We start from the raw sequence: 16,408 nt of genomic DNA, 5'->3' as shown, positions 1-16,408 counted from the left end.
GAAATAAGTCATGGCTTCTTATGTCCAAGTGACTTGTTCTGAGAAATCAAATCCTCCTTCTCACAGTGGCCTCCCATCATGCGATTCTCCGAGCTGAGGTCATCTGAGATTGTATTTAATTGCACTTCAAATACCATAGCGCTCTTATTTAAGAATCACATCCCATTGCATTCACCATCCAGGTATAAAATACGCGCTTACGTCCAGTTGCAGAGCAGCCGCACACTTTAGGAGGAAAAAGCCCGACTATTCTTTTGACTCGGCATTCATACTCAAAACAATACTATCCAATTGCCGACAGGACTGCTAGAGTAGCAACCAGGACAGTCTGAACTGACATAAAGGAACAAATCTGTGTGAGCTTCCAATTATTGTTCTCTCTTAGGAGCTTTGTTTTGCAGTTAGAACATGAGGATGAAAATAAGGTAACTGGAAAGCAAATCCGCATTTCATTCCAGTCAATAAGATACTGTTCATAGTACCCTGCAGGGTGCACACTACATTTCCTTTCTTCGAATGTGAATTTGTTACCTTGACATGGGTTGCCAACTATATTGGTGTATTGCTGATCGAGAGCGGCCAAACGGAGGTTGTATTTCTGAGGCTAGAGCAAGTCTTTCCACAAAGAGACTTGTCAGGTTGATCAAGGAATGTCTCAGGCTGGAGCCATTTGGTTCTCTTGTACAGATGTTGGCTGCAGCTTGAGACGTGCTTGTTGGGACAACTCTTCATGACTAATGTCACCATTTTTCTCTTTACTCTCATCTTATTCAGCCGAATGCTGCACATAGAAACTGCTTTTTCTATAAAAATAATAATGAGCTCAAGGGCTTTGTCTATGGCTGTGACTACAAAGTCCGAAAGTTTGCTTTCGTTGAATGCCAGAGTTGGTACCTTTATTCAGAATGCAATAAGAAAAAAAGCAAAAATTATACTAGCTGACTGTCTTTTCCAACATGTAAGCATTAAACGGGGGAAAACAAGCTCCCTAAGGATGTGGAGTGCCATTTCTTCATTTCACACCAAGCTTGGGGACAGCAGGATTTCTTCCTAAAATTCAGAAAAAAAAGCGGCCATTTGGTTATTCATAATTAAGGTCGGAACAGCGCCAAGAACACTGACACAGTAAGGGCTTATAGAATAACGACGCATAGTGCTGGCTGACGAACTGATCTAATTTTACAACAGACGAACAATTAAGCACTCTAGAACGCTTCCTAAAGGCCATAAAGAAATCTAAGAGTCACGGAGCGGTTACACGCAATAATTTATTTGCATGGAAAATGCACATGGGGCACTATCTTTTACGCGTTCGAAAAGCCGACGTTTGGTTTCGCCTCACACGATTGGCCTAGATTGGCCTAAGCCGCAATATCGGCGCTGGTCATCGGTTTGCAGACATTTATGCCATTTCCTTATCATTTAACAAAACAGATGCTACACAAAGACATCTTTCCTTCAATTTGGTAATTCTGTGGGCTTTGATTACTGCTCGGGTCAAGTGGTAGCTGTTCTTGCTGATATTTGAGTACGGTAATGTACAGTAGACGGGTCAATGTGAGGCGACACAGACCGGAGAAGCACCACTGACAACTGTGAATGTTTATTGGAAAATTTCGCTGCAGGAGGACAATTCGCGCATGTGCCCAAACGCTCCAGAACCAGCAACCAAAAAACCAGACGCAAGAAACAGAAATAAGGCTAAAAGCGTTAATAACATGTGCACCATCTCTACATGAAACGTGATAATTGGGAAGCCTGAATTAATGAAGCCACGTTTATTCCACATGAAGATGCGCCGAAGACGCTGCGGTGGAAAGGGGAGGGGTAATATTGCAAAAGGGTAAGGTAAGGCTGCCTCCGTTTTATTAACGAACGTCCTGGAGGCAGCTAAGTGAGGGCCGCATGACGCTTGTGGCTGTCGCGGAGCCGATCGCCGACGGGTGTCGTACGCTGTGAGCTGCGAACAGGTACAAGATTCATAAAAACATAAAAGAAGTAGAAGAACCAGCTTATCTGTAGCTACTCATGAATCGTGCTTTGTTTTTAAGTGCCACCAAGTCACGCTAGCACACATATGAAGTCCAGTATTTTCTATTAACACCGCTTCTAAAATCTCACGTTCTGATTTTGTTTTCGAAGGCGGACAACTTGCGCATTCTTCAACCAGGGATATGAGCCGCAACTTTTGCAGTGTAAAGCAAGATTCGACCCTTTTCTACCTATCTTTTTTACTTGACTACCCGTGATGCGTTTGCACAGTCGTGCCAGCTTGCACGCCGCAGAAAATACAAGATCCGCCCCATACTTCTCTTCGACTTTCCTTAAATTGTGTGAGAGCTTGCGCACATACGGCACAACTTCGAACCAACCCTTCTTCTGCGGGCTGCCTAAAAGGTCTACCGCAGGCTTCTTACGCAGTTTGTAAAGCAGTTTTTTTTCCGACAGCTTGATGGAGCGGACGGGGGAAGCCAACCTGCTGCAGCCTTGCCACTTGTGGCTGAAGCTTTTCGTTATCCTCTGTGGGCGGGACTGCGAAAGAGCCGACCTGAAACATGATTTTTTTTATTCCCTTTTTATTCAGTGTCGGATGTGAGGAATTGAAAAAAGTAGAATGGCTTTCTTGGTGGTGCTGGCACCACCGGTACTCACCAGTTCCGGCCCCCGAGGGTCGAATGACGGCACGTCCGGAAATCCGAACCCGAGCAGGAGACCTGTTGTCGCCAAGCAGTACGCTAAGTACATATAGTTTCTTAAACGCACAACACAGCCATCTCCATTACTGTGACTGGCAGCTCGGGCGGCGTAGACTCGTAGTGCCGTTGGAAGCCCACCACGCGCTTTTATTAACCCAAACGCCGATATTTATAGACAGCAGATCAAAGTCTGCACGTTGGTGCAGGCTCACCAAGCTACGCGGCTACGCACCGCAATTGCGGACTGCGTGCACAATCAGCTGAGTGAACGCTAAGAGACAGACGCTAGCACCGAGTGTACCGGCAAATCTGCAGCGTCCTCTTTGTAAGCAATCTGCTGCACACAATCGTACGAGGTAGTGGATTGGCGCCACGTAAGCTGAAGCTTGCAAGCACCGTGCAGAGAGAAGCGCCGCCGGTTCTCGATAATGTGATCGCTGTACAAACACGCACATACGCGCATCGCAATAAACCTTGAAGACTCAGCACATTTTAAGGCCGCGCGCGGCGAAGATTAGTTCACACCCAACTTCCCTGGTAGTGGCTTGCGCTTCGGGGAACATGTCTAACGCTCCCAGCCATCCAATCAACAGACCTCAGAGACTTGAGAAAGTTCCTCACCATCTAAAACCATGATATTTAAATTATCTGGCTTCACTCTAAGCGCTAAACTTGCCTCTAGTACGACAAAGCTCTCACAAACACAGTGGTCGTGCAAAATAGTTCTGGACTGCCAACTGTTACACTGAGGCCTTCAATAACTCGTATCAGCGCGTCCGCGCACATAGAACACATACGCACTCATAGAACGAGCACTCGTCGTTGAAGATCACTTGCCGAGGAATCTTGGGGGTTCAACACTGCGAGAGACGACACTAAGAACGGCAGATTCATTTACCATTGCTGGTAATTGTTGCTGCTTGGTCGCTTTTAGCGCGCGCGTACGCGCTTCGAAGACCCTGCGCTCCTCCGCGCTTACTTTCGGCTTTCGCCATCCCCTGCAGCACCGAGGCGCAGCTACTCCGAACAGAAGAACAGCGCGGAAACACCTCCGGCGGAATTTTTTGAATCTTACTGCAGAAATAATTCTACTGAGATTGTCACTCGGGCTGGCAGCCGTGTTGAGCGCGGCTGAGTTATACCTTTCGCTGTTTGGCTCGTGTGAGATATGGGCGTATTTCGACACTCCCTATCTACCCTATGCCACAGTTACTTTTTGAAAACTCCCGTTTTACAACCGCAATGCTCCTTAATGTTTCGCTAGATGAGGTCGGGGGAAAATAATGGTTGTAGCTTATTTTTCTTCTCCTCTAGCAGTATTATTTTGAGATGGCGGGGGGGGGGATGTCAGCTAATAAAATGCCTCTTGGGCTAATTTTTGTTTACAGTGTAATGCGACTGTCGTTTTGGGATGTACAGCCCCATAATTAAATTAAAGTTCAATACTTCTACCAGGACGCGATGTGCCATATGAGGCAATGAATGCGCTCAACCCTCTCAACGTTTATGAAATATGGCACACAACAACGGCTCAAGCAAACACATCCCCTTGTGTGTCCACATCACTGCTGATTATCATCAATCAAAGCGAACAGCACGGAATGCTTCGCTTACATCGATTCCCGCAGTGCGTGGGATCCGCATAATATTTTTCTCCACTCAAAAAGAATATGGTACTTTAGCCAAATACACTTTCACATCGATCGATGCTGCAGCTCGTGCTACGAGACATCGTGCTGACAGCTCCCAATTAGTTTCTCTCGATTTGCAGTTGTATATATAATGCGACAAGCAAGTTAGGGTTTTTCTTTTACTTTCGCCTTTTTCAAAATGTGAATATTGCTGTCGCGTACCGCACTAAATGTTCCGTATCATCCGAGAAGTATTGCCAGCCGGCCACTACGGCCGAATAATTGATAATGGTAAAGTTGGGTGTATCTTCGCTCATCATACACGATTGTCATTACGTTGTCGCTATTATCGCGTGGCTGATATTGTGAAGCAATTGTATATATTGCTTTACTTCGTGTCAGACGACAATATCGAAAGTTGAAGTGAAGATTTTCATGGTATCGATAGGTGCACACGTAAAGGCACAGGTGTAAATCCTGATGTCGTTTTTCGAGGAGTCGCATGGTTTCGCCCTTTCGCATTGATGCGAGGACTATTAGTCGTTGCAAAAAAAAAAAGTAAGAAAACTGGCAATAGGATGTCTGGATGGTTTCCTTGGGCAGGCTGGTGTTCTTGGCATTTGCTGTAGAAGACTTCAGTCGCCAGAACGTATGTTAGCTGAGGAATCCCCTTATTGTGTTGCCTTGTGAAGGTGATTTTCTGCAATGCATGAAAGTAAATGGTCGCAGCTGCACGTCGCGTCTCTCGGTAATTCAGTAGCAGAATCAAAGCACGTTAAAAAAACAACATGCTGATTTCCCCAACAGGAAAAAATCACTGCGAGCTGCACCTATGGGAAGATGCCATTATTAAAGAGGACCGATATCATCACGTCGACTTTACTTGCCTGAAGTACTTCCAGGCATGGTGCGGCTATCACTGGCCAACGATCATCACTTACACTCTCACTTGCAGCGGCTGAGAAAAAGGGACGTCCTAAACTGATCCTTGGTTTCTTGTAAATGAGTTGAGGACATTCGACACCTTATATGCATCTTCTTCTTCCGAGCCTGCAAGTTACGTGTTTTTAACCATATATGCAAAACGTTCGAGAAATAAATCTCTACGGCACTTGCCAATAAATTATTGGTAATACAGATTTTGTCTCTCTTCACACTGACGCCACCATCATGTAATTCCTCTGATACTGGCACGTAATCGTAAGTGTAAAAAGCATTCGACTTTTGCTTTTAAAAATTGACAAACCGTCCTTGTGTATGCATATGTCCGCCACTTGTGTACATGGTCTACATAGCCTTTCAGGCAAGTCCACTTTTATAAGTGCGACAGTTATATGAAAACACCATTCATATTGCAAGAAAAAAATGAAACACTGAGAAAACAAAAGGAAAAGTGCAAAACAGCACTTTTCCCTATAACTAAGCATTCAGAACGTCAGTTTCAAGTGATTCTACAAAATTAAGATGATAAAAACGTACTGCATTCCATTCTTCTAGAGTTCTGCAAAAAATGAAAAAAGAAAGCTATACTTCAAGCGGTATGTTCTGGCAGGGTGAGGCGAATCGGGGTTAAATACTAAATAAAGCGAGAATCACGGTTTTTTTATCGATTTAGGAAGAGTGAGATATGGGCCAGGATCTTAAGATCCTGGCCCATATCCTGGCCCATTTAGAGTTTCTGAATTAGTAAATTAATTTCAGTCGTACACTATAAAAAAATTTCCATAATTTTACGGTCAGACCTACCATAAAAATTACGTAGATCGTTCAGTTTCACGAAAAACGGCAGAATTGTACGTAAAAAAAACGGACGTGAGCTCTGTTTTTGAGATACGGAGAGCGGTCCGTAATTTTATGTGGAGGGCAACTGAGTATTTTAAGAGCGAAAAATCAACATGCAAAGAATATAACGAAAAGACACGGCCCACGCTCACCAGCAGTTACATAATATCCCCATAGCGAAGGTGCTAAGCGCTAGTTCCCGCAGGATCATTTCTGTTAAAACCCCTTAAACTTAGTAAAGTAGCGCCAAGCTTTGACGAATGTCGCTTCCTCCTCGCGCGCTCTCGCCGAGGCCGACACCGCGTAGCTATTGGCCTAATGGCATCACGTGGGCCCTCGCGCTGGCTTCGTTTGTTTACAATCGCGCTTCAGTGCCATTTTTATTTGAGAAGCGTCTACGGAGTGGCAAGGAGCGCATGTTGGTGCCGTTGCTCATCTTTATCGTTTTGATTTGCGAACGCCTTGAAGTAAGTTTTGTCGAAAGTGCGATGTCGTTTCGCTGGATCTTCTGTGACCATGACCTGCTGTGCCTTCGGATGCCAGAGTAGCTTTAGCAAAGGCAAGAAGCTTTTCTCGATACCGTCCGATAAGCGCTACGGGTTCAGAAGAAAGACGTGGATTCATCGAATTGGGAGGAAGAACTTCGGACCAACATTCTCCACACGACTATAGAAGGTAGCTGCGAGCTTCATAGTGCAGTCCTACGCGACGTGCACTTTATTCTACAAGCAGTACGGTCGTATTTGGTGCGTTTAATCGTAGGCTTGAATTCGCGGGCACGCGAGTTGCCTGCGAAAACGTGATTAGGAAACCTTTGGGATTGAGCGCGTTCCTTTTGACAAAATTTGAGGCTGGAGCGTGAAAACTCACTTTAGGAAAGCGACTATCTGCGTTTTGTGGTTGCTAACTAGCCTTGTTTAAAGCTAATAGCTTTGTTTGCCTCTTTTGTTCATGTTCGTCATTCGCAGTCGCCCAGTGGATTCACGATACAAAGGAATAGAACGCGTGCTCTCCCGGAACCGTGTTCGTCGCCAAACGACAGCATCATCATAAGTCTTTGAGACGTACTTGTTAATTCGTGTCAGCTTTAAAGTATGGGTAGGTCAAGATGCGGAGGTGAAGTGCTCGCAATGAAAAGGTGCGGCCGCCCGCTCGTTCACTGGCTATACTTTAGTCGTCGTTCGCTCGTTCGTTTAGTCCTTCGCTTACTCGTTTTTTCAACTATTAGCTCGTTCGACCACTATGTCTCTGAGACGCACGTAATAAGGTAACGAATGGTGCCTCAATATGAACGACTGCGTCATTTCCCTTACCGCAATTTCGGCCCCGTCATAGCGCGGAAATTCTTTGCGCGGTCATCACTGAAATCATATCTCGCAAATGTTACTTCAGAGCGAGCGCGACCGTCCTCAATGTATGCGCCTTAGTGGAACTCGTATTGCGACAAGTACGTCACTTCATCAAAGGACGAGCTAATGCACAATGAAATGTTATTCGTGATGAGCCACTAACCTGAAAAAATAAAGTACTTGTTTGAGCCCGAATGAAGCGATGTTACCACGTTCCCGCTTCACGAACTAATGCGACAAAACTGATTCCATTTTCTCTATACGCAGAATCCCGACTCGATGATCGGCCGCGCGTATTTCTGTCGGCTTCGAGGCGCGAGAAACAAACTAGTACGAGCGCCCACCTCTGAGCCTTTGCGCGTGCTTGAAGGATTGGCAAGTACGCACGTTGGCGGCACTGGAGCTTGTAATACTTTTTCGAACCTTCAGAGTAGCCATCGTTTGTGCCCTCTATCACGCTTTGTACGTCGTAGCGGATACGCGTCGCGAATTCACATGGAAATGACGACGCGAATTATTTAGGCCACTGAGGGCTTGCTGGATGTCAGGATGCTGGCATTCGATCGTAAATGTGTTATTTACAACCATTCGCAACAAGGTCTTGCTACACGGACTTGACAAATGTTGCGTACCCAATTGTACCGCACGGAATAGATTCAGAGTCGTCACGGCAGAGCGTTTGCGCTCGTTCATAAACTTTCCTTTTAAATAGTTATAAAAACAGGGGAAAAAAGCCGCCGTCACGGAATTTGTAAAACCATCCGTATAGAAATTCTATGATGTATACGAAGTTACTCGGAGCTAGAAAGCCAACGCGAACGCTTAAAGCCTTGCCTAGCCATACGTTCATTCACTCTGCGGAAGGTCTTCTGCGGCGCTCGAGTGGTGGAGGCGGCGCCATGGTCGAGGAGGGAGCGTGAGAGAGGAGGAGAAACGAGAAGGTGTGAAGGCGGACGAGGAGAATGTCTCTACTTTACGAAGTTTAATGGTTTTAGTTTCTGTGCGTAGACACAAAACTATCACCATCAGGAAGGGCTCCAGCGTCTTCTTCCAAGATGGCTGGTTGGCGCCTCTCGGCGCTACCGCAATAACGCGCTCGTGTCACTGCTAACGCGTTCGTCGTTGTCATTAATTAATTGACAAACGCAAAGGCGTAACCAATTTTATAGCTAATTAGAGCGAAGCTGTTAAAGGCTAGTTCCCCCAGGACAGTGTCCGTGTGAGACACAGAACTCCCCATACGTGGGCCGATCACGAAGGTAGTGAAATGCTGGGCCGACCTGCGGCAGAGGTGAAGCAGGCGTGAAGCACTCCCTATACGTGGGCCGATACCGAAGCTAGAGCAATACCGGGTCGACCCTCGGTGGAGGTGCAGTTCGTCATTAAGGGGCCAACATACACAGCTTCGTTGGTCATCCTTCTTCACAGAGTGGAAGCGCACTGAGCTTCTTTCCCTCGTTTCAATTATATAAAATGCATTATTGCCCTTTAACTCGCTCACAGACACTTCACGACCGTATTAGGAATAAGTGAAACGAATGGCTCTTCTTTGTATACTCTGAAGGGCATTACTTTAATCAGGGTCAGTCAATGCTTTACGTTTGGTCGTGGAACTTTCGCGTAACGCTACGGGAGAGCTTCATATAGCGCACGCAGGGGACGCACCGCGACGCTGGCGCAAGTAGAGGGTAGACTGGAGGAGACGCCAAAGGGACGTGCAGGCGTTGTATGCTCAGGCTCGCTATTGCGCAATCGTCCAGTGCCCTTATCGGCGTGTGAATATTGCCGATACAACACACAAATTGCGGTCCTCATTCTGTACGCTGTTGAGAAACTTAAACGTGAACGATGTCCAAACAACTACAAAGCCTTGTTTCAATTCCAGCTGCAACTGCGTTCGAAACAGCAGTCTAATTCACGATTCAAATTGTACACTTGGACTACTGAACCATTAGAAACTGACTACAGAGCAAATTCAGGTCGTACTATTATGTAATTACGCGTAAGAAGACCTCCGTTTCCAACTAACAAGGCTAACCAACTGATTAAGAGGAAGCTTCAGCTCGCGCCCAACTCCGACGCGGCCTATTCATATACATTTAAAACGCAAAAAAAACGTTTTTCTGAGATAACCCGCGAACCGATATTAATGACACTTTGTGTATTTGAGAGAGAAATTTAAGTTCTAGTCACTATTCGAAGCTGAATTTCGATTTAGGAACTGAATATTATGAAAAGGATTTTCAAAGATTCGAAAGCTTGAAAAAAATATAGACGCACGAAGTTTATAAATTAATAACTCTGCATCAAAAACAGCTATCGCGGTACTGTAAACGACATCCATTAGATCTTTCAAAGCGGACAAATTGTTTATGTCAATTTATATCTTAGGTGAATTCGTTACGTTGTGTACAAGGGTTCAGCAAAAGCTGTATTTTCAGATTACGCCATTTTTTGAGGTTCATGTGTAACATGTCAATTTTGTCCGCTTTAGACATACTATGAGATGCAATGCACGAAATTTTGATATCGTTTTTGCTTGCTATGTTAGGTGGTTTTGTGAAAATTTTCGATTTTTGCCAAGCTTCAATAAAGATTTCACGATCTAATTCGGAAATTCGAAACGAACAGTCACTTGATTGGAAGTTTTCTTTTAATTTTAACAAGCCTAGTCAAATTTGGTGCAGTGGTTGCCGAGAAAAACGAATTCTTCTTTTACGTGTATTTATATAGGAGCACCCGAGCTAAAGCTACCTCTTAACTAACAAAACAAATGGGTAACTGCTAAGCTAACACAGTTAACGAACCAAATACCAATATAATTACGACACTCATAAACATATCAGTAGTTATTGCTACATTACCAAAGTACTGATTTATTGCTAAACTGATTACCAGCTATTTACTAAACGAAGCTTACCGATTGATTACCTAACCGAACACATAGGTAATTGCTAAGATTATTATAAAACTAATACTTCCTTAACCTCAATAAAATATAACGCAAAAAACTACAGTAACAAAGCCAACTCAACCATAAAACTAATTGCATAATAATAACTAAGTTATAGATCAAGTAAACTAACTAAATAACGTACCTAACAAAACTAATTATATAATGAAACTAACAAAACTAACGAACAGATTACCTAAGTTACCTAACTGACAAGATTATTCACTAACAACCTACCTAACTCTCATGACTAACCAAATATAATTAGCCTTCTAAATAATACACTAATAGCTAGAACACTCTTCATGCTAACCAAATATAACTGAATTATCCTACTAACTAACTAGAAAAGGGGAAAATATACGCCACTGAACGGCACATTCTTGCATGGATTGATGGATGCTGTGAGCGTCCCCTTTGGAGCGGAGCAGTTGGTTGCACCACGAAGCTCTCGTTATCATATTGCCTAATGGCCTACCTATGTTAAAAACAAAGAAAAGGGAAAAGAACCACAATGAGTTGCCGTAACCAATATTTCTGAACCCCTATTGTGAACTTTGTTTTTGTGCGCCTCCACTTGTCGTTTCCTTACATCCACCGATATTCCCATTGCCTCTTACTTATCTCTATTGCGGACATGTTTACTTTTCCCCTGCTCTCGCTGAACCCAAAGGCTTCAAGGAGGCCAGAGTTGCCGAAATCAACCGCAGGGTAGATATCTTCACATCCTAATAAGACATTCTCCGTCGTATCCCTACGTTTACGGCAGCAAGCACATGCTTCTTCTTCCTTCTTATATCTCGCTTTGTAAGTGCGTGTTCTAAGGCATCCTGATCTCACTTCGAAAAGTAATAAACCTCTCTCTGTGTTACCATAAATTGTTTCGTTGCTGATTTTGTTTTTTCCTCTAATGTAATTACTCATGGCAGGTTTATTTTGCATCGCCACCATTCACGAGATTATCTCGGCCTCTCTGACTTTCCGCTTCACGTTCTTTGTTGCCACGTTGCTCACCACTCAGGCCACATACTTGCTGGTACGTTTCTTAGTTTTTTCCTCCACTGCGAATCAATGTATTCCCTATACAAATGCTTGAACACTCTCCCAGCCCGTTTACTTTATTCCATATTCCCCCGCTGGCCTTCATATTACATATTATTTTCAGCTTCCCTCGCTTCAATATTTGTCCATCCCATTAAAGTATTTGTTCTAACATTGTCACAAAGATAAAACTCCTCCCCTATGTAATGCATCCGGACCTGTAAGGTGAAATAAGTGAAATATCACCCTGCAAAGCTTCATTTGTAATCTTCCCGTCAGCGTCCAATGCGATGGGTCCCATTGACCTTCGGTTGCCATCGAGGGCTAATTGTACCCCTGATTTTAATTTCCCTGTTCCCCGAGCTCGTGTTCACCTACTTACGCCAACGCCTCTGGTGCCACCTTCTGTCCCTAAATGAGACTTTCGGGAAGTTTCATGACCAAATGAAGAACGTTGAAGGACCTTGGTCTTAGGTTGACTGAATGGATCCTGAATAACGCAATACTATTCCAGTTTAACCCGAATGAAGGTGTTTTAAGGTAGTTACTTCGCTTCAGGGGATGCAGCTTTAATCTTATGGCGTAGTAAACATATTTTTCTAAAAAGCAACAGAAGCTGTGTTGGTAATATGGCTATTCCAGTTTAGGTTGTAACTATAATTCCTAGATACCTTTATTGTGGACTTTCGTCGAAGGGTCTAGGCCAATAGAGCAGAAAAAAAGAACTTCAGAAGGACTTTTTTGTTAGTTATGCGTATACGAGCAGATATTTATCCGAGTTGACTTTCATTACGCATTTCTCGCTCCATTAAAGATTGTTGTTCGAGGCTACATTAGTGCTACATAATGATTAGCTGTTCTAATGTCGTTAAAATTATGCAGTTGTCGTCGAACACGGAAATATTAATGGGGACATCGGATGCTTCAGCTATGTCATTACGAAAGCTAAGAAACGTAGTGGGCCAAACACGCTACCTTTAGGTACGCTGGGGATCACAGGAAGATTAGACTGCCCCCATGAATTAAATCGGAGCGTTTGGACCCATTATATAAATTTAAAAAATATAATTCAATTATGGGTTGTTACGTGACAAAACCACGATCTGATTATGAGGCACGCCGCAGTGAGGGATTGCAGAGTAATTCGGACCACCTCGATTTCTTCAAAGTGCAAATCAGGAACAAAGGATAGCAGGAAGCTAGGAAGACCAAGGAATTGTAAAATTAATTTGCCGTGAAGAACTACATCGAAGGGGTTTACAAAAAGCACAAATATTAAGCCAACTCGGCTAGCCTTGTACACAATATAAGCAAAATAGTGAATGACTGCGCTTGACTGGGTGACCATCGAGAATTCATTTCTGGAACCATGTTCGAAACGCGATAAAACGTTAATATCCTTGAAGAAGCCGGTCTTGCAGTCAGCTACAATGTGATGAGTTATACTAGAGGAGGATAGGAAGGAAATGTGACGAAATTTGAAGACTGTTGCGTCCGCAGAGGCGTCGGCTTCAAGAAATGGCTTTATTGTCGGTGCTGTATACTGGCAGCATGAAAGCAAACATTGACGATGGTACATTCATCATCATCATAATCAGCCTGGTTACACCCACTGCACGGCAAAGGCATCTCCCATACTTCTCCAACTACCCCGGTCATGTACTAATTGGGGCCATGTTGTCCTTGCAAACTTGTTAATCTCATCCGCCCACCTAACTTTCTACCACCGCCTGCTACGCTTCCCTTCCCTTGCAATCCAGTCCGTAACACTTAATCACCACCGGTTACCTTCCCTCCTCATTACATGTCCTGCCCATGCCCCCCCCCCCCCCCCCCATTTCGTTTTCTTGATTTCAACTAAGATGTCAAAAACTCGCGTTTGTTCCGTCACCCAATCTGCTCTTTCTTATCCCTTTACGTTACACCCATTATTCTTCTTTCCATAGCTCGTTACGTCGTCCTCAATTTAAGTAGAACCCTTTTCGTAAGCCTCCAGGTTTTTGCACCGTAGGTGAGTACTGGTAAGACACAGCTGTTATACAATTTCCTCTTGAGGGATAATAGCAACCTGCTGTTCATGATCGCACCCCAGCCCATTCTTATTCTTCTGATTATTTCAGTCTCATGATCCGGATCCGCGGGCACTACCTTCCCTAAGTAGATGTATTCAGTTACCTCTTGCAGTGCCTCGCTACGTATCGTAAACTGCTATTCTCTTCCGAGACTGTTAGACATTACTTTAGTTTTCTGCAGATTAATTCTTTGACCCACACTTCTGCTTTGTCTCTCCAGTTCAGTGAGCATGCATTGCAGTTGATCCCCTGAGTTACTAAGCAAGGCAATATCATCAGCGAATCGCAAGTTACTAAGGTATTCTCCATTAATTCTTATCCCCAATTTTTCCCAATCCAGGTGTCTGAATACCTCGTCTAAACACGCTGTGAATAGCATTGGAGAGATCGTATCTCCCTGCCTGACGCCTTTCATTATTGGGATTTTGTTGCTTACTTTATGTTGGACTACGGTGGCTGTGGAGCCGCTGTAGATGGTACATTACATGAACAAAAATATGCACAAGGGTACCCGTGCACATGCGCAGTAACGCGGTGACATCACTATCACTTCGTCGTCTAAAGGCGGTAAACGCATCTGCCGCATTCCAGATGCCGACAGCGTTCTTTCTTTTCTCGAGCAAAGGCGGTCGTAGCTCCAACGCTGAGTAGGCCAGCTTTCCCATTTGCCCCGTCTTAGTGGCATAAGCTCATTATCGGTGCTCCTATGCCCACGGGTGCTTTGTGAAACTTTGTGCAATTGCTTTGATTCTTCTTTGTTGCCAGTCTGCTGTGGTGACGTTGAGACTAACGCTGGTCCAGCCCGGACTCGATCTACTCAAGCCGAAAGCAATTCGGAGCAAGCGCAGAAAGGTGTCATGATGCAGATGCTGAAGAAGACAAATGACAGCGCCAAAGAACTGTCAAAAGATTTTTTATTGGGTCAAGCGACTGCAATAGCCATTATTAAGACAATCAAGTCTAACCAAAGAACATTAGAATCTAAGCTCATTGACATGCTTAACCACATTGAAACTCTTGAACGTAAAACCAACGACTCTAGCTCCATGAGTCATCACATAGCTGCCGTGTAGGATGCTGTCACGCGCCTGACGTCACAGCAAGCTTCAATCCAGAATCGCATAGACGATCTAGAAGTTCGGTCGAGACGCGAAAACTTGACTATACATGGTATTCCTGACGCACGTGAAACGTGGCAACAAACTGAGCAGAAAGCGCTTGCCGTGTTGTCCACCATGATGGGCAGTAGAATCTTGGAATCCGAGATCGAACGCGCACGCCGTTTAGGCACTTTCACAGCATCAAAATATCGGCCCGTTATTATAAAGTTTACTTCTTTTAAAACTAGAGAAAATGTGCTGGCATTACCGTCAAAATTCAAAGAGCATAGAATGTCAGTTGCCGAAGACTTTTCCGCCGCCACTCGCCATGCTAGAAGAAAGCTGGTTAAATTCGCCAAAGGTTTACCTGGGTCACCGAACTTCCAGCTGCGGCACAACAAGCTCATCGTTCACAATAAACGCTACGTGTACGGCGCGATTTGCAGCAACATTAAAAAGCTAAGCCCGCCCATTTCTGGTGAATCAACTAACAGTGTATCACGACCTTCAGCGCCAAACTTGACTAGCGAAACATCACCATAAGTAAGCGCGAGGGGACGTTGTTGCCGGCACCCAGCGTGGCTGAACTTTTGGCAAATGTCAGAAGCGTACTTAATAAGCGTGAGTCACTTGAATCAGTTGCTGACAGGTGCAATTCAGTTATCATTGCGATCACTGAAACCTGGCTTCACCCAAACATTACTGACAACGAAATATTTCATGACGCACCTAACTTCAGCATTTATCGCTGTGACCGTGAATCACATGTAGGAGGTGGTGTTGGCTATCTCGCGAGATATTCCGTCTTCCTATATTCCTGTTTAAACTGATCTAGAAACTGTGTTGGCGCACGCTTATATCTGTCATAAAAGCTTTCTGTTTGGGGTTTGCTATCGTCCACTCAATAATTTCTCAAATTTTGCTGACCATTTACATGATGCCATTGATACCATTATTGCACGTCATCCTAACTCTTTCATTTTTCTCCTGGGAGACTCCAACTTTCCCATTTCCTGGTCTTCTGATCCCCCGGCTTTGAAACCGTTTTCATCAGAAAGCTTTGAATGTATTAATCTTGGCTTGGTATTTTCTCTTTATCAGCTTGTCTCTCAACCTACTAGGCTGTCGCACAATACGGCAAATACGCTTGACCTTATCTAACTGTCCTGATATGGGCTCTGATTTATCGTATCTGCCAGGTATTAGCGATCATTTAGCGCTCTGTTTTAAAGTAAAATATTGTCAGTCAATAAAGCGGAGCCGTTTATTGACTGACAATATTTTACTTCAAAAGAGTCAAAAAGTTCCTTCGTAATTACAGTAAAGCTAACTCTGAAGCTATTAATAACGAACTGACTACGTTTCTTAACGTTTTCTTAGATGATTTTGAAAGCTGTACTACCGAGACGAACTGCAATGTGTTTACCAACTATGCTCAGTAATGATCCAAAAAAGTTTTGGCGAACCATTCACTCCGACCGTAACAACGAAATCACGTTACTTGACTCTTCTGGGGAAGAAATCCCAGTTGCCGACTGCTCTGTGGTGCTAAATGCTGTTTTTGCCTTAGTTTTGTTACCACCTCGTCTACAACACTTCCCAACGTGCAGTGTTTTGATTCTCTAACGATGGATCCAGTAATTATTAAATCCCTCGGCATCGAAAATATTATCGAATCTTTGAAAGTGTCCTCAAGCCCAGGAATTGCCCTTATCAATGCTAAATTCTTAAAGTACCAAAATATATTGTAGTATTATGCTATCCAAAATATTCAAACAATCAAT

At 44.1% G+C, this 16,408-nt stretch overlaps 1 protein-coding gene across 9 annotated transcripts in view; it reads left to right on the top strand.

The window, feature by feature from the left end:
• The window catches only part of LOC142584832 (uncharacterized), a 79,553-nt gene that overhangs the window by 44,115 nt on the left and 19,030 nt on the right, over positions 1-16,408 (top strand). For 7 of the 9 annotated variants that reach the window (XM_075695121.1, XM_075695120.1, XM_075695122.1 and 4 more), the window contains one exon: positions 5,135-5,464. The exons of the other annotated variants lie outside the window; for them this stretch is intronic. In XM_075695121.1, the coding sequence (XP_075551236.1) occupies positions 5,135-5,289 (155 nt within the window). In that variant the 3' untranslated portion in view covers positions 5,290-5,464. Of the gene's footprint in view, positions 1-5,134; positions 5,465-16,408 lie in introns of those variants that run through there. 9 annotated transcript variants of the gene reach the window in all.

Source organism: Dermacentor variabilis, chromosome 6 (assembly GCF_050947875.1).
Source record: "Dermacentor variabilis isolate Ectoservices chromosome 6, ASM5094787v1, whole genome shotgun sequence".
Taxonomy (NCBI): Eukaryota; Metazoa; Arthropoda; class Arachnida; order Ixodida; family Ixodidae; genus Dermacentor; species Dermacentor variabilis.
This window is presented reverse-complemented; position numbering and strand designations above follow the sequence as displayed.